General features: G+C 49.6%; 1 protein-coding gene across 1 annotated transcript; it reads right to left on the bottom strand.

Annotated features, from left to right (window-relative positions):
• Positions 1 to 4,601: 4,601 nt before the first annotated feature.
• UNC119B (unc-119 lipid binding chaperone B) lies at positions 4,602 to 13,407 on the bottom strand. The gene is made up of 5 exons (XM_007448199.1): positions 13,164 to 13,407; positions 10,511 to 10,624; positions 6,927 to 7,050; positions 6,626 to 6,798; positions 4,602 to 4,714 (listed from the first exon to the last, which is right to left on the bottom strand). Exons 1-5 carry the CDS (start codon positions 13,405 to 13,407, stop codon positions 4,602 to 4,604), a joined length of 768 nt encoding a protein of 255 aa, XP_007448261.1.
• Between the last annotated feature and the right edge of the window lie 237 nt (positions 13,408 to 13,644).

Here is a 13,644-nt window from a genome sequence, read left to right as displayed (position 1 = left end):
TGAGCCATGGCCGCTGAGCCTGCGCGTCCAGAGCCTGTGCTCCGCAACGGGAGAGGCCACAACAGTGACAGGCCCGCGTACCGCAAAAAGAAAAAATTAATTAAATAAAATATAAGTAAATTAATGGAGCCAAGATCTCAGCTTCATTAATAAATTAAAAAAAAAAAAGAAATGCATTCAAAAGAAAGCCTCTAAATCCACAGTACTTTTACTGTCGTTGGCAAATGCTCCGAAGCTTCCTCACCTTTCATCACTCTACCTGGGCACCAGGAAGAAAAGAGCAAGAAGCAAGAGAAAGGGGGAAATGAGTGATGTTTGTGGGCAGAGGCCAATAGACCTTCAGGTGCCACAGACCATCTAAACCAGACTTATTTTTAACTTGTATTGTTTGTGAGCTTAAACATAGATGTAAGTTTTATATGAAAAGTATACAAGTTTTCCAAAAGAGACACAAATCAGAACATGGTTGCAAGGGGTTGGATAGAGGGAGGGAACGGGCTGCAAACACCAGGCACTTGAGGGAACTTTCTGAGGTGATGGAAATGCACTGTATCATGATTATGATCATGTATCCATTTGTCAAACTCATCAAACTGTACTTTTTTTTTGTTTTTTTTTGTTTTTTGGTTTCTTTTTTTTTTGCAGTACGCGGGCCTCTCACTGTTGTGGCCTCTCCCATTGCAGAGCACAGGCTCCGGACGCGCAGGCTCAGTGGCCATGGCTCACAGGCCTAAGCCGCTCCGCGGCATGTGGGACCTTCCCGGACCGGGGCACGAACCCGCGTCGCCTGCATCGGCAGGCGGACTCTCAACCACTGTGCCACCAGGGAAGCCCCAAACTGTACTCTTAAATGAGGTGAATTTACTCTTAAATGAGGTATAGTTAAAACACACCTTAATGAACATGTTTTAAAAACATGTATATACATTTTTAATTCTCAAAGCACTCCATCAAAATGTAAAGCAAAAAATACTAAGCCTAAAGCTCAATACTGTGCCCTAATCACCCTAGAAACCAGCTCTACTCATTAAACCAATATTTACAGAAAGGCCACGTAAAGAAACTCAGAGCCCACCCCCACTCCACACCTGCCCGCCCCGTGACCCAAGGAGCCCGTCAGGAGACCAGAGAGGGTACAGGCATACTGTGAAAATCTTTCTTTTATTACTGTCTCTTGTGGCAAAATAACATTTTATACAAATAAGTCACCTAGTTTACTTTGGACACAAAGACAATACAAACTGGAATGAGGACCTCAGGTGAAGGGGAAAGGGGAAGAAGGACAGACCAGGTCATTAACGCTTCTTATTCTGTGAAAAATAGATAAACAGGGAAAAAAATAGACTTTCACAAGTTCAGTGACTTTACATGATCCTTTGTGCAACAAGGGGTAAATCCACCTCCACCAGACCCTTCTTGTACCTAAGATGTCCTGTGACGCGGAATGTGAGAAACATGGTGATCTGACAATTGGGCCCCTAGGCCAGGCACGGCAGCACCCTCTGCATCAGGGGTCCACACACACAGACGAGTCTGTGCTATGATTCTGAGAACTGTCCCCATTCCCCAACCTCACTGATGTTAGAGTGACAACGGCCACCAGGAGGAAGGGACGTTACAGAGAAAAAAAAGAGAGTACCCTGGGAGCCTATCGAGGGTGGCAAGACACACTAAAGCAAGACTCACCCAATCTGTACATTAGACACAGCCTATTAAGTCCATTCCGGAAGTGAGTCCCACTTCAACTGAAGAAACAAGCTGAAGATTCCCCCAGCTACTGCCACGTCAAGAATCTCCAGTCTCCGCATAGCCCCAACGCCCCCAAGTCACCGCCCCTATTTGAGAACTGGATGTGGCCCAAGACTGTGAGGTCTCAGGAAGGCCAACATGGCCCTGAAAAGTACTTCCCTTGCAAGACAGCTCTGAGCTAACACACGAGGAGAGGATGACCTACTTTCTTCCAGGACTACTTTTACTTATTTCCTCTGTTTACTCTTTAAAACATAGAATAAAATAAACCAGGATCTTCTTTGCAGCAGCTAAAAGGGCATCTTAGCCCAAAAGCTCCACAGGAAAAGAGAGTCACTCTCCCAGGAGACTCCAGGCCAGAGGGACAGGAGCAAGACACGAGAGGGAGGGGTGCAGGCAGCAGGCCCCCCGGCGCCAGCCGGGCCTGTCAGTCTGCTGGAATGTGTTCCCTTCAGGAGCTGCCTCTCAGGTACCAGCTCTGAACAGAGGGCACGGTCTCCCCAGGCAGGTAGGTTTTTTCCTCCCATTTTATTGCCCACAGGCAACTGCTATCAACAGCCCAGACTCCTTAACAACATGGCCTCCTGATTCAGCTTCTGATGAGTTCAGCTACTTTCAGAGAAGGTATGACTTCCAATTCTCTCCCCAGTTCAGGTACAAAAGCTTGAATTTCAGACTTACCCTAGCTAACACCCCAGAGAGGTAATGCTTCTCAAGGTCTCCTGAGTAGCTAGCCACAAGAATCCAGAGTCCCAGGTACAGAACACCAGACCTTCAGGAGCAGAAGATAGCAAATCCCTGTGCTGTTGGGCACAGACCGAGCACTTGGCCTCAAAACGGTCTCCAGTGAGACTAAAGCAAGCTCTTGGGAAGAGGATACAGCACTATTCAAGCCAGAATGCCTGCCTCCTCTGCTTTCTTCCCAGCAAAAGCTAACACTGCAGGTAAGAGACAGCCCACTAGCCTACAAGACGTGGTCTGCCTGGGACACATTTCCAAGACACACTCTACTGAGCAGAGTTCTGGGCAGCTCCAGAAACCACATCCTAGATAATAATTAAACATCAAATAGTAGAAAAACTCTCCCGACTGGGCTTCTGTCACAGAGAGAAGGGGTTATTCTGAAGCTCAATGAACACAAATCTGGTGAGGGAGCCCCAGTGAGAAACAGAAGGTGAAGAGGCAGTGCTGACGTCTGTCCGGCAGTGTATGGGATGGAGCCACATATAAGGCACCTGGATTTGCAGCCGACTCCAGTTCTGGGATTCACTGGTATGGGGATGAGTAGCCCATCCTGCAGGGAACCCCGTCTCTTCCTCCCTCGGGGGTTAGGTGCAGTGCCAGCACACAGGGCTAACCAGGGTTTTCTCAGTGAGGAAGTTGCCAGCATCTGGCACAGCCCAGACTCTGGCCTGGCACAAAGCACTGGACCACAGTTCAAGGCCACTCACGCTCTAGAATGCAAACAGGGGGCAACACTGGTCAGTGAAAGCACAGGAGCATCTGTGGCAAAGCGCTGGCCCTTCTCTCCCTGGCTCTACCTGGCCTTCTCCCAAGCACCGAGGGAGACAGCTCTCCAGTCACCGATACCACGTACCTGGGCCCTTCCTACTGCGACCCTTCTAGCAATGCTAAACCCTGGCCGCAGCAACAGTCTTATCAGAGGGTCAGGAGTTGGGCCTGAGCACTTAAATCGCCCACACAGTCGGACAACAGTAGGGAGCTGAAGCGCGGACAGCCCATCCAGCGAGGCCTGAGGGATATGTGAGGAAGCTTTTTGAGAACACATCTCTGATAGGCCACCTCAGCTGATTTCCCCCTTTCCCAACACCCAAAACCATTCCACGTGGCAGACATTCCAAAGCCATCCCAGGGGGCCAGCATACACATTACTCAGGCCTGACCCGCCAGGCTGGTTCCAGGAGCTGCTTCAGTACAAAAGCAGGTACGACATGACCCACATCAGCCCCGGGAGCCTGGCTGATACTATCAGAAGTCTGGCCACACATGCTATATGCTGGGAACGCCACCGACATTTCATAAAGCCTCCCCACAAGAAGCTTAGAAATAAAAAAACAAAATACAAAAAGGCCTGCTCTGGCCTCGAGAGATACTACAGTTCCAAGAGCAAAACTGACACATTGTATTTCAGGAGAAACTCAAAAGTTAGGAGCCAGGAGAAGCAGAGCAAGCTCATCTTTCCTCTGGAAGGAGAACAGGAAGGCACTGCCAGGTTGAAACCTCAGTGGAGCCCCAGGAGGACCGGCTGAGGATCCGGAAGTCAGAAAGATAAGCGGCCCCTACGTAAGACAGATCCTTCAGTTTGGCAGCCTTGCCCACCCCAGTGCCTCAACTCCTGGCACCACTCCTTCCCTCTGCCCCCCCAGTTGGTTTAGGACGATGCACAGGCTGAGGTCAGAGTGTGCTGATGGCGACCCGGCAGGCGAGAGAGGAGTCTCAGCTTCCCACAGCGCCCCCGAACCTACAGAAGAGCCTTCTCTCCCCGGCACAGCTCTGCCTGGAGAGACCCAGGCTCATCAGGACAACCCAGAGGAGCCATGACTACATGAAAATAAACTTTCTATTTTTATCTGGATTCCAGGAGCCTTATGCTAAGTTTTACTATAGTACCTCCATGACCTAAGGGGCAGGGAGAAAAGGAAGAAAATATACTGGGGAAGGAAACACAGCACTGCTTGGCACCTCTCTTGGAGCACAGGAAACTGCCACCCCAGCCTCGGCTTCCTGGGGCCAGGTTCCAGATGTGTGTTGACAGGCCGCAGCTTCAGCCGCCTCCGTGCACCAGGACCTTGGGCCACAGCAAAGCACCTCCCCGTCCGCTCCTGCCACAGCTACTGGCCCCCGTTATAGGCATAGTCAGCCTTGTTGTGCATTATCAGCTTGTTGTCAACAAAGTAGAAGCTGTCAGAACGGGTCTCATAGGGATTTTCAATCATCAGACGAACTGCAAGTCAGGGAAAGGAAAAAAGCAAAGACTTATGTGTGAGTCTGCCCCATGGGCCAGGTGGGATAAAACTTAGCATTCCCTCTAAAATCTGTAAACCAGCCCTTCCTGAAAATGTGAGCACACGCTGTCAGAATAATGAGGTCAGAACAGAGGGAGCCAGGCCTTGAGAGCTGGGGAGACCTGGGGACCACAGAGGCCCCCAAACTGAGCATGCTGTCCACTTCAACAGAAGGATGCAACCAGCTCTGGACCTGGCCCTCCGAGGCCATCGCCAGCCTGGTGCTCCGTCAGAACCCCAGGGAGAGGTGCTCGCCCGTTTTCCAACAGGCACCACAGCAGCCTACTGACTTGGTGCTTCTGGTCCCCACCTCTAGACACTCTGGTCCAAATTCAGAAAGCTGCGCCTCACTGTGCTCACATCCCGCAGGCAACCCTGACAACAAAGGAATCCCAGATGCGCATGGATATAGGGGCACAAAGGGCAAGGAGCCTTCTCCAGAGGCGGCTCGGGGTATTAACCTGCCAACAGTCCAGCAAAGGGTGAGCTTGTCTTGGGATCCAGATTTAAATCTTCTGTTTGTTCAGGCAGTTGCCCCAACCTCTTTAACCGTAACTGGAGGGTCAAGAGAACTGCGAGTCACTACCTCTGGTTGGTTCTGAGTCAATGGTCACATGCTATTCTGAATCCTCTGGAGGAAATGCTGTTGCTGACCACAGTTCTCAAAAGGAGAGCTGACTGTTTCAAGTTCCTTGAACTCAGCCAGGCCAGAGTTATTTAGTTCATATCCAGAGTATTGACCCCCACACTCTTTTAGCTTATTTGGCTTCAAGAAGAAAAAGTTACATGGCCTTAGATAAAAACTTGAAATACTGTACGTAATCTTTTCTCGCAAGCATCTACACATCCCAGCCCAGCCTGGGGAGCGGTCTTCAAACGAGGATCCTAACAGTTGATACGGTCATCAATGCCCTGCCCACTCCTCAGCAATCCTCACTTTACCTGGGAACAGTACTGCTGCACCAGTCAAGAATACCTGTCAGAAAATGACAATTTTAAGGACCTGGGATTCTGAGAAAATTGGTCGGTGTATGTAGACCTTCGCCAACAATCCAACCAAACTCCACCACTACTCACAGGATCCCACTCACATCCTGACTGCTCTAGAACAACCTTCCCTAATTCCTCACAGGGGATGCTAATGTGAGAGGGCCAGACTGAAGCCATGGGAATACACAGCCTGTTCTTCCTCTGTCATTCAGTCCATCTCCTCCCCGGCCCAGCCTTCTCCCTCCGGCGCCTTCCCCAGTTCTTCCTCCCCAGAACTACAGGGTGACTCTTCCTCAGACACGGCTTCCCTCACATTAATCCTTCTGCTCCGAACCTCTAACAGCTTCCTAGCGCCTGCTGGATCTATTCTAACAGTTTCACCTAATTAACCTTCTACCTGCAGAGAATGAGACAGAGGTGGTCCTCAGGACTAGAATTCTACTTAGCCCACAGTTTCCCATGTAGCTCTGATTAGGGAAAAAGCAAAGGGCTAAAGGAGTGCCGAGCAGGAGCCGGTGACCAGAACACAGTGAAACCATGACTGGCCGTGTATCAAACTGGACTCCCAGGGATTGTCAGGGGCCTCCTCTTATCTCCCTCAGCCACTCTCTTCCCCGCAGCAGGCATCTAAAAGGGATGGCCTGTATTAAAACCTTCAGTGCTCCCATGCAGGCAGAGTCAGAGTTTGAAACATGAGACAGGAGCAATAGGAAACGAGAAGCCTGAGGTCGAAAGACTAGAGACGCATCATGTCCCTATTTCTCGGCAAATGAGGTCGTTGGACTAGATGGATTTCATTTCAAGGTCTGTTCCTCTAGCCTGAAGAATCCAGGATGTTCTCAAAGTCAGGAGATACGTACTGACATCCTCAGAAAGCTGGGGAAACTCATAGATATGTTCACAAGTGTTCCTACTGCTGGGGATGCAGAAGCCGAAATCAAAGTCAAAGTTTTTCAGCAGGCGTTCCCGGAAATAGTGCCGTTCGATCATCCGGAAGTTTGACACAGGTTTGTCTCCCACCGTGAACTCCACCCTGCAGAATAAATCTCTGTGAGCCTGACTTTGCCTCCTCCCTCCTCTAAAGCCAACCCCAAACCTAACAGAGAACATTCTTCTCTGAACCAGAAGAACATCCTCCCTTCAGGAAATGCTGGTACTCACGTGGCGCCCACGGTGCGGAGGCGGAGAAATGCTGGCGTGAACTGATAGCGGACGAAGCGGCCCGCACTGACATCCACATCTCCGCCTGCCACTGCCGCCACCTCCTCCTCCTCCTCCTCCTGGTCTGCAAGAGCACACGGAAGCTGAATCACCATCTCGGCAAAGACCACGACCGATCAGCAGTACCGACACCAACACCGACAATGGCAGGGCAGCCAGTACTCACTGAGCACATGCTGTAATTCCAGGCCCCGTGCTGCACGCCTCACAGGATCCTGTGATCCTGTAGATGTTGTCTTCATTTTATCTCCACTTTAAAGACCAGGAAGTTCAGACTCAGATTAGCTAACGTGTCCAAAGTCCCCCAGATATAGGCAGACCTCAGAGAGACTGCAGGTTCAGCTCCAAACCACCATGATTAAGAGAGTCACATGAAACTTTTGGTTTCCCAGTGTATACAAAAGTTATGTTTACACTTTACTATAATCCATTAAGTATGCAATAGCATTATGTCCAAAAATAACAATGCACACGGCTTAATTTTAAAATAATGCTGCTGGGGCTTCCGTGGTGGCGCAGTGGTTGAGAGTCCGCCTGCCGAGGCAGGGGACGCGGGTTCGTGTCCCGGCCTGGGAGGATCTCACATGCCGCGGAGCAGCTGGGCCCGTGAGCCATGGCCGCTGAGCCTGCGGGTCCGGAGCCTGTGCTCCGCAACAGGAGAGGCCACAACAGTGAGAGGCCTGCGTACCGCAAAAAAAAAAAAAAAAAAAAGTGCTGCTATATTCAATATCCTATAATAAACCATAATGGAAAAGAATATGAAAAAATATACATATGTATAACTGAATCACTTTGCTGTATACCAGAAAACAACACAACACTGTAAAAAAAAAACAACAACAACACTGTAAATCAACTATACTTCAATTAAAAAAAATTTTTTTAAATGCTGTTGAAAAAAATGGAGCCAATAGACTTATTCAATGAAAGGTTGCCACGAACCCTCAGTTTGTAAAGAACACAGTATTTGTGAAGCACAATAAAATGAGGTACGCCTGTAGTAAATGGAGGGAGCAGGGATGTGAATCTGGGTCCATCAGACTCAAGGCCTGTTCTTAAACACTAAGTTGTTTGCCTCTTATATAATCTGGGGCCTTGGGCCATATCCTAACGGTGAAGCCTGAAACACCAGCTGGGTGACTATGACGTGGTCTCTGCTATACAGACTAGGTCTGCTGTTGACCCAGTTAAAGTGCTTGCTGCTAACCAAAAGAATGAGGCTATAAAAGTTGAAACTATTCAAAAGGCACCTTCAAAGAATGCAAAAATTTCTGACATAGCAAAAACAAATCCCTAGAAATAATTGTGCTATTTAAATGGAAGACACTGACCTATAGCCTTGGGGTACTGCACTTCCTTGGACTAATGCCTATTCCAGGCCATACGAGGCCCAACACTCCGAGCACCTGGGAAAAGGTGAAGCAGATGGGCCATGAACCAACATGTGAGACCTGAGAGAGGGTCCACAAGAGTAACGACGGGCTCTGGTCTAATCCACTCCTGAACCCAGGAATGAAAGACTTGTAAAATGAATCAGAGAACATTCTAATGTAAACAAGGAGTTAGTTCCCTCTCTAGTAGCTACAGCCACCCAGTATCCAGCAAGGGTATTTTTTCCAGTTCTAGGCTGAACATAGGTGCAGTAAAAGAGGAGTCTTTTTTAGCATCAAACATCTCTGCCTGTGACAAGCCCAAGAGGAGCTGGGCAACCAGACTGAGTAGGGGTTTAAAGTCAAGAGACTCCACAGCCCTGGCTCCAACAATGGGATTCAAAAAGGATCAGACCAAACCTTCTCAGGGATTCGAACTGTAGGAGGGCACTGTAGGAGTGCACTGTAGGAGTGCTGTAGGAGGGCACTGAATCAGTGTGTGCGTATTCTTAGTGAATCAAGATCCTTAAAGGTAAAGACTGGATGGGTCGTAAATCAAGGTATTTTTACAGTATCTGCAGCTGACCTTCTTCTTGAGATTTAGTTTTATACTGAAATGACTATTCTGAGCCCAGTCTCATCCAAATCCATACACCTGAAGTAGCCCTGGGGTCCTGGGAACATCTTAAGTACTAGGACCTGTGGCTTAGAGATACGAACAGCACAGACCCAGGAAGCTGGCTGGCCCTGACCCTCCCAATACAAGATTTAAGTACCCACAAGCTTGAGCCTTTAGATGCCCTGGTCAGTACTAGATTATGACAGCATAAAGAATACTGGGTGGTGAGACTTCCCTGCTGGTGCAGTGGTTAAGAACCCGCCTGCCAATGCAGGAGACGTGGGTTCGATCTCTGGTCCGGGAAGATCCCACATGCCGCAGAGCAGCTAAGCCCGTGCGCCACAACTACCAAGCCTGCGCTCTAGAGCCCGCGAGCCACATCTACTGAGCCCATGTGCCACAACTACTGAAGCCCGCACGCCTAGAGCCCATGCTCCACAACAAGAGAAGCCACCACAATGAGAAGGCCGCACACTGCAACGAAGAGTAGCCCCAGCTCGCCGCAACTATAAGCCCACGTGCAGCAACAAAGACCCAAAGCAGCCCCAAAATTAATTAATTTTAAAAAAAGAATACTGGGTGGGGTGAGGAGACCAGTGCTCTAGCCTTGGCTGTATAATTAACCTGAGCTGAGACTTTTTCAGGAAAGCCTTTTGACTTATCTGGGTTACTAACAGCTGTCTTACCAAATTTACAGGCTCTTTCTGAATAGCAAATCAGATGAGAAGAGCTTGGCAAAAAGAGTCATCAACACAGACCATGGCTGATACTCTGAAGGACTATCTAGGCTGGTGTTCTAGTAACTAACTCCAGGGGGTGCTCCATTTCCAGTGATGTGCTCCAAAGACCTACGTGTGGTCCCCTGGTCAGAAATGAATCACCCTGGAACTGCATCACAAGCACAGGAAGTGTCCATTCAAAGCTACCTTAAGGGGTCCCAAGTAGATGAGTTCACAGGTCTGGGCCTTCTGTTCATCCAGAAAATGGCAGACATTAAAGTCCAAACTAGGACTTACTGGGAAATCTGAGACACTATTTAAAGGAAAGGGTGTGAGAAGACACTGCCTCATGATCTGGACTGGAATCCGCCGTATCACCCTTCCAGAGTGTCCCCAGGACTCAAGGTTCAGGTAGGCTTCCTCATTGGAGTTTAATTTCAAGGATTCCTTTCCGAAGTGGAGGAAACATGGTAAGATCAAAGGGCAGAGGACCTTAGGAAAGTCACCTGGAAATTCTGGGCCTCAGTTCCCGTATCTGTAAGATAAGGATAATAACCCCCCCCAGAGGTGTGAGGATTACATGAACTGAAGTAAACAGAAAGATGTGGAACACAGTGACCAGCACAGAGTAGATACTCAAGAAACATCAGCCTCTCAGCACAGCTTCAAGCCAACAGCCCCACAGGCAGGCTTCAGGAGGCGGCTGGAAACAGGCCGCCGGAGTCTGTGACACAGGATGCAATGGCACACAAAAACTCAAGCGTGAAAGACCTTTTGCTCCAACTGTCAAGTGACTACTGCAATACTAAGGCCTACCTGACACACAAGGTTTGGCAATCTCAAAAAGCACTGTCCCGGTCTCCAAATCTCGAATTTTGAAGCGTGTGAAATCAATACTGTAGACGTTGTCTTCGGGTTTACATAAATAATCTGAAAATGAGAGAGACCAATGCCGTTAAATAATCCTCCAAATCCACCATTTCTTTCTCAAGTTTTGAAGCAAACTCAGGTTTTTTTCTTACACAATTCACTTAAAATACACCCCAAAACTTCCTTTTATGTTATAAGCAAAAGTTGTGTGGAGAGAATTAGGGGATCCAAGAAAGAAAAAAAGGGCATGGGCTTGTGTGGATGAAAGATTACTGTAACACTTTAGAAATAGGGATGGTAAAAGGGGATTTCTTTGGAAACACTTCAAAAATGGCCTATAAACCTTTCACTGGATATCACAACAGGATAGAATTTTTTTAGAAATCCATTTTAAAACATTTATGCTGATCTAATGGCTAATATGGTGCATGTTTGCTGACCGTATCACAAAGCACAGATCAGCAAACTTTTTCTGTAAAGGGTCAGATCATGAATAATTTAGGCTTTTGGCCACACAGTCACTATCACAACTACTCAGCTGTGTCGCTGTAGCACAAAGGCAGCCACGAACATGGAAATGAATGGCGTGGCTGTATTCTAATAAAACTATTTATAGACACGAAATACAAATTTTATGTAACCACATGTCCCAAGATTTTTTTTTTTTTTTCCCAACCATTTGAAAAGGTAAAAACCACTCTTAGCTTGGCTGCACAAAACCAGGTGGTGGGCCATACCTACCCAGGCAGCAGGACGGATCTGCTGTGGACGGCATGAGGCCAAAGTGAAGTAGAGCCCCCAGAAACCTGATCAACTAATCAAAACAGTACTGATCAAAGACAGTTTCATTGATTTCTTTCTATCATGACTCCTGAGAGCATCTTCTCCACAACTCACTTTGACACTTTATCTTATACTGCCTGTTTGTGTTAGCTGTTTCATGTTTTACAAGCTGACTCTCCAATAAGATGGCAAACTTGAGAGCTACTGATTATTCTGTAACTCCCCAAAGTGCTGAGATTGGTTCTGCACCTTTAGAGGGGACTCAATAAATAACCTGCTGAATGGAACAGACTTTAAGAAGAGTAAAATATCCAGAGGTCCCCAAGCTGACTTGTGCCTTTCTCCAATAAGCTGCTGAGGTGTGTTTGAGCAATGGCACCAAGCTCAAGTTCCTACACAGGACCTGAGTGCTCTCCTAGAATGCTGCTTAGGGCCACGCATTAGAGTGGCCTAATTCACCTTTGGTATCAGGAGAAAGCATGGGGTGAGAAAGGTGAGGTGGTGAGCATTTCCGTACCTTCAGAGCCCCAAATGAAATCTGGGTCAGAACAGAAGCAGCTTTTTCACAATGTTTCTATGAAACAGAATAGCAAGACCTTCTAAAGATATACTCAGGCATGCAAAGGACAGTCCCAACCCAAACAGTGATGGAAAATGGGGATATGAAAATACCCAGACTCAAATTAAAGCTATTTTAGGAGATGGGAATTCCCTTTCATACAGGCTGGACCAAGGCCTATCCCCCCAAACTGTCATCCTCAAATCACTGGGGGCGGCCTCCATCTCCCTGAGGGACACCTGAGCACCCCTGGGCTGCCGACTAAAGCAATTCAGCAGATAATAGGACGGCAGCCTTTAATCCATCAAGGGAGTGCTGGTGCTTCAACGTTAGAAGTCTGGAGGACAGGGCCGGCTGGGTAAACACGGTCTAACCAACTGACTGCAAACTCGTAGGGGGAAACAGCAGCAAGAAAAGGGGCATCAAGTCAGGGGTTGGCCGGGAAGAGAACAGAAAAGAGGAAAACCAGGACAGGGGGTGAGCTATATATTTCTCCCCACCCCTTGTATTATCAATGAAAAGGTGTAGTAGGACGGTTGCATTTTATGCAAGAAATGCATCTCTGACACCCTGACATATTCTTAATTCACTGGAACAAGTGTCAAAAGCAGGATTCACATTTTGGTTTTGTACGTGAACTGAAACTTTATTAATATTTTTTAATGCGGCACGAAATGCCACGGCAATGTATTTGAGGAAGGAGGAGCCCACCTGCACACAAAGGGGCAACGCTAGGGGCCCAAAGAGGTAGGGGGCCAAGGCAGGCTGGAAAGGGGGCGGGGCTGACAGAGGCCGGAGGGGAGGGAAAAGCAGAGAAAGCAGCTAGGGTAGGGGTCTGGGCTGGCAGAGGGCGGCAGAAGCTGGCTGTAGACAGGTTGAGGGGGCCTAGCTGGTCAGGAACTTCACTGATGGCTGGGGGGCAGCGGCCCACTTTCCAGGGTCAGGAGGATCCGGTTAAGCCAAGGCGGGCCCCCACCCAAACAGATCCCGCTTTGGAGGAGAACGGCCGGGCCTGAGGGCCCAGCGGGGACGGGCCACAGGGAAGCCTAGCGTGGCCGGACTCAGAGGAGGGCAGTCAAGCCCCAGGAGAACCCCTCCCGACCAGGTCTAGGTGAGGGTGAGCAGGGCGGCCCGGCCGGCCGGGGGCGCCTGGGTGGACACCCTGGGCCGGCCGAGCGGCAAGCGGCCGGCTCCGCTTAGGCTACAAGGGGCCCGGGGACCGGCGCGAGGGGAGGGCGCGACCAGCCCCGCACTTACTCTCTGTGACCCGGCTGAGACGCAGGACGTGCTCGGGGCGGATGGTGTCCAGAGCCAGCAGCTCCTGCTCCGTAACCGCTGCCCCGATGCCGTCGTCGGCCGCGTGGTGAGGCGCCTGCCGCCGCGCCTTAAGCCTGTTCAGGACGCCGCCACCAGCCTTCTTCTTCTCCTCCTTGCCAGTCACCAGCCCCCCGGGCCCAGCCGCCGACCCCACGGCCGCAGCCTTAGAATTCGACCCGCTCATCGCTCCGCCGCCAAGATGGCCGCCGCCTCCGCAGCCGTAACTATGGAGAGCGGGGGCGGGGCCGGGCCTGTGTGGGCGGGACCTGCGGGCCGCGTCGCTAGCGCCCTCCCGCCAGCGTTGGTCCAGCCAGGTGGCTGGCACCTTAGCACTCCAGATTCTCCATCAGGCCCCCGAGGTCACCTCAAATGTCTAAAAAAATATTCCGTACAGTCAAGTGACTTTCCATCACATAAAATG

The sequence above is a fragment of the Lipotes vexillifer genome, unplaced genomic scaffold, assembly GCF_000442215.2.
Source record: "Lipotes vexillifer unplaced genomic scaffold, Lipotes_vexillifer_v1.1 scaffold236, whole genome shotgun sequence".
NCBI classification, from domain to species: domain Eukaryota; kingdom Metazoa; phylum Chordata; class Mammalia; order Artiodactyla; family Lipotidae; genus Lipotes; species Lipotes vexillifer.
Note: the sequence above shows the minus strand (reverse complement) of the source record. Positions and strands in the feature narration are given on the sequence as shown.